Below are 5,037 nucleotides of genomic sequence, written 5' to 3'. Positions count from 1 at the left end.
AGAAATCTTCCTGCCCCTGCCTCCCGAGTGCTGGGATTAAAGGCGTGTGCCATCACGCCTAGCTCCCCCCTTTCCTTCTAATCTGCTCTTGCTATGATCAAAACGGTCATGACAAACACCATAGCGAAGAAAATCCACATGAAGAAACGGTCTATGACTTTGGCAACCTTCTTCCACTCGCTGCCCTTGGAGTTGGTGGCCTTGTGGTCCTTGAGACATTTGGCAATGTATTCAATATTTTTTGTCAGTGCTTCATAGCGTGCGCAGTAACTGTCAGGATTCTGGGGGATCCCACCCTGGTACCCCAGGTCATTCTTTAGGAGTTTGCTCAGTTCCTTCTTTCTGGAAAGGTCTTTGTTTCTGGACGTTTTCAGGTTGGACCCTGGGAGTTTGCTATAAACCTTTGTGATTCGTTCTGGCTCCTGGCTGTGGCGGGGGCTAAGGCAGCTCTCACCCACATCGTAGACAAACAAGATCCTGGACATGTATTTCAGGATGACCACCTTGGCCCAGTGTGGCACTGGCTGGGCTTCTGCCCCACAGAAGTGGATATTCATCACCATGATGGTCAGGGCTGTGGAGGCGGTGATCAAGGCCATGGTAGCTATGTAGTATTTTCCTGGAATAAAAGGAACACCACCAGCTAAGTTCATTTCTATATCTCTTCATATTCGATGAAAAAAAAAAAGAATCAAACACAATTCCGAAGAGACAGGCCTACCCTGGTGGTCAGCAGTAGAGACTTTCGAATATGACGTTCTAAGTTTGAAATCCAGCATCATTACCCCCACTAGACTCAGAACCAAAGTAAAGTGTCAACTTGAACTTTGTGCGCTATAAAACAAGTGTAGTTAAGTCTCCAACTTAGAAAGGTTCAGTTAGGTATAGCAGAAACGACACTCCCTTCCGCCCAGGACTGTAATTTAAACCGCTCACAAATGTTTACCAGCACGTAAAAACCAGTCCAATCTCATCCAATGGACTACAAATGGCCCTTGACTCTTCTTAGAATACCTCCAGACCTCATTGTTATGGAAAACAATTGCTATAGCCTGAGAAAGGAGACCTCTAGCAGCTGTCCTTAAATGTGATTTCATTGCGTAAGGCAAAAGTACGGGAAAAGCGGAGAAGGAGGGAAGATGTAGGAAGGGTACAAGTAAATGAAATACACACTGAACAACAGGGGAAACAGACTAGCAATTAAAGCCCAAGGATGAGGTGATTCCGCGGGTGAGATCACGTGCTCTGTAAGCATGGGAACCCGAGTTTTGAGTCCCCAGCATCCAAGTAAATAAAGTACATATGGCTCCACGTGCCTATGCCTCCAGCGATGGTGGGCAGAGACAGGCAGAGCCCCACGGCTCGCAAACCAGCCAGCCTAACTGAAATGGAGACCTTCACGCCTCAAGATAAGATGAAGAGCAAAAGGGAGGCCTGCAGGACCTCGGATGTGAGTGAATGGCCAAGGGCACCGACACCCCCCTAGCTCCACCCCGGCCCCACCCCCACCCCCAGCCCCACCCTGCCCCCAACCTCATCCCCTAGGAACAAAGCCAAGGGCAGGCTTTTGAAAAGAGGAATAAGACTGGGCAGAGAGATGTGCATCTGTAATCTCAGTTTCTCAGGATGTAGGAGCAGACGGATGCTTGTGCCCAGGAGGTGAGGGTTAGCCTGGGCAACATAGGGCCACTTTCAAAAAAAGAAACAGTAATCTAATTGATAAATCTTTTTTTGTTGTTTGTTTTCTTTTCTTTTCTTTCGAGACAGGGTTTCTCTATGTAACCCTGCTGTCCTGGAACTCACTCTGTAGACCATGCTGACCTTGAACTCAGAGATCTGCCTACCTCTGCCTCCTGAGTTCTTGGATTAAAGACAAGCACTACTGTGTCTGGCAAACTGCTAAATCTTTAATAAGGTCACTCATGGGGAGAAGAGAGGAAAGTAGGAGCTTTAATCTTAAAAAATGGTAAGAAGAGCCAGGCATGGTGGCCCACGCCTTTAATCCCAGCACTCGGGAGGCAGAGGCAGGCGGATTTCTGAGTTCGAGGCCAGCCTGGTCTACAAAGTGAGTTCCAGGAAAGCCAGGGCTATACAGAGAAACCCTGTCTCAAAAAACCAAAAAAGAAAAAATAAATGTTAAGAAAAGAGATAGTGACTCATTTCTCCTACAGACATATTTGGAAAGTTTTATGTAATAGAATCCTTTAATATATTTTTATTTATCTGTTTTGTTTTGTTTCAAGACAGGGTTTCTCTGTATAGCCCTGGCTGTCCTGGGACTCACTTTGTAGACCAGGCTGGCCTCGAACTCAGAAATCTGCCTGCCCAAGTGCTGGGATTAAAGGTATGTGCCACCACGGCCCGGCATTATTTATCATTTTTTAGATAGAGTTTCAGGTTAGCTCAGACTGACCTTGAATTTGTCAAGGGACTGAGGTTGCTCATGAACCTCTCTCTAATCCTCTAATTATGGACATGCATTATCATGCTTGGTTGTATGTAGTGGTGGGGATTGAATTCAGGTCTTCTTTCATGTTAGGCAAGAGCCCTACATGGTGACTTTTTATTTATTTATTTTCAGTACTTATATTGAATTTGGGACTTCCTACACTTTAGGCAAGTGCTTGTCCTTTGACATATATCCCCACTCCCCAGAGTGTCTTGACAGATCATGAAAAAGTAGGCTTGGGTTGAGGAATCCAAAAATCTGAGACAGGAAAGCCCACGGATGTAATTCACTGCATTAATGGGTAAAAGAGAAAAATGTATATGATTATCTTATAATTGGAGACAAGACATTGGAAATTGCCTTGTCCAGCACAGCGTTGACAGGCTTGTGACAAAAGAGCTGTGAATGAACTCACTGAAGACAGAGTAACCTGTGTTAGCTTTGCTGCGATACAGCTGCAGTGGCAAGACAGAGAAAAGAGAGAGAAAGCGAGGGGTGGCTTTTCCGGGGTGGGGACTTGAGGGGACAGCCAGGCAGTGCTTCAGTGACATGGAGTCCCTGGGTTTATTGTGGTTAGTGACAGCCTGGCCTTGAGGTAATTCTGCTCTCGTACTGAGTCAGAAATGGCTCAGCGCGAACTCCCATCTTGAACTGTAAGCCATGCCCTGCTTGAGTCTTCCTGGAGAGGTGACAGTTCTGGAGAGGTGACATCCCTGCTGGGAGACAGCAGTGGCCCGGCTCTCAGTCCAGCCTGCTCTGAAGTAAAAACAGTCCTGTTCTACGGCTAGGATGGCTCAGCTCTCCATCCCAGAACAGCATTCAGAATATTGTGTAACATCCACTTATTATTTATTAAAGAGTCCAGATTAGGGGCTGGAGAGATGGCTCAGCGGGTAAGAGCACCAGAGTTCAATTCCCAACAACCACATGGTGGCTCACAACCATCTGTAATGGGATCTGATGCCCTTTTCTGGTGTGTCTGAAGACAGCTACAGTGTACTCATATACATAAAATAAATAATCTTTTTTAAAAAAGTCCAGATTAATTATAAAAGGAATATGAGCCAGAAACGTTCATGAAACTCTACTTGTCATAGAGACGATGTAAATTTGTTTCTGGAAATGCAAGAGCAAAGGGTCTGAGGCTTTAACTCTTGCCTAACATGCATGAGGTCCTGGGTACAGTGTCCACTTACAGGGTGAGGAGGGAGAGGGAGGGAGGGAGGGACCATGAGGCATGGAGATAGCGGTCCTCCCAGCGCATGGGAAGCTGGTGGGGTGGGGGAAATGGAAGCCTAAATTCAAGGCCAGCCTTGTTCGGTGAGATGCTGTCTCTAATAACAATGACAACCAGAGGCAGGAAGCACATTTCATAGGTGCTACAAATAAAATGCTGTGATTTTTTTTTTTTAAATGAATGTTCCACAAATCCTTGTATGTACATTCTAAGAAAAAAAAAAGAAAAAAAAAAAACCAAATTGCACATTACTGTAGAACTGGGATGATTAATGCTTCCCAAATTCTTGTGAGTCATCTCTCTTTAGAAACTTGCTGACTTGTGATTGTGTGTCACTGCTAAGGAAGAGAGAGGGACCCGTCACTGATCCCACTGCAGAGTTATTGTTTCTGGCTTGGTTTTGGTTTTGGTTTGAGACAGGATATTATGTAGTTGAGGCAGGCCTTGAACTCCTGATCTTCCTCCCTCCACCCCTGAGTGCTGGGGTGACAGGTGTCACCATGCCTGGCCAGTGTCACTCATTTCTGTCTCCAGAGAGGTAATAAAAGGAGAAAAGTGCCAAGGTTCCTATACCTCTCTCTATTAGTGAGAAGAGAACCTGTGCTTATTTTAGAAAGAAAGTGTGTGTGTGTGTGTGTGTGCGTGTGTGTGTGTGTGCCGGTGTCTGTGTGTCTGTGTGTGTGTTGGGTTTTCATGAAGAGACATAAAAGGGAAAATCCCCAGTACTTGGGAGGTGGGCGTAGAAGGGTCAGAAGTTCAAGGCCAGCCTCAGTTATAGAACCAATTACAAACCAGCTTGGGTTACATGTGACCCTATCGCCTCAAAAAGCAAAAACAACACAAAACTAAAAGGACGTCTCCATAAAAACCAGTGTCTGAATACTGACTAACTGTATTCCATAGAGCACACACGGCCACCCAGCTCCTGGTGACAATTATTCTCTATGTCCCTGAGTTCTGAAACTTCTCTTTGTATTTTATCTTAAAGAACGAAGGTTTACTTTTGGTACTGGCAGGCATCTGTTATAGCAGCAGGTCAAGGTATTGGATCGGAGGGGTCTCCTTGGTGGCAGTAGCAGGAGGTGTTAGAGGTGACAGAGGGATCTCAGAACAAAGTAGGTAGACGAGCAGGCCTGGCGGCCTCAACCTCCGCTGCAACCCTTGGCTACAGGTTACATTACCGTGGACTTTTCAAAGTGTATTCTGTGGGCTGGAGAGATGGCTCAGCTGTTAGAGAACACTAGATTCACAAACGAAATATGAGAAAATACATTCTGCTTTAGAATGAACAGATTTTCTCTCTCTCTCTCTCTCTCTCTCTCTCTCTCTCTCTCTCTCTCTCTCTCCCCCC

The 5,037-nt window shown here is 45.8% G+C and overlaps 1 protein-coding gene across 1 annotated transcript in view; it reads right to left on the bottom strand.

The window, feature by feature from the left end:
* Positions 1-77: 77 nt before the first annotated feature.
* Positions 78-5,037, bottom strand: part of Chrna9 (cholinergic receptor nicotinic alpha 9 subunit) — a 9,990-nt gene continuing 5,030 nt past the window's right edge. Inside the window, exon 5 of the mRNA XM_021211151.2 lies at positions 78-619. Within this exon, the coding sequence (XP_021066810.2) occupies positions 78-619 (542 nt within the window). The remainder of the gene's footprint in view (positions 620-5,037) is intronic.

This window comes from Mus pahari, chromosome 13 (genome assembly GCF_900095145.1).
Source record: "Mus pahari chromosome 13, PAHARI_EIJ_v1.1, whole genome shotgun sequence".
Classification (NCBI taxonomy): domain Eukaryota; kingdom Metazoa; phylum Chordata; class Mammalia; order Rodentia; family Muridae; genus Mus; species Mus pahari.
This window is presented reverse-complemented; position numbering and strand designations above follow the sequence as displayed.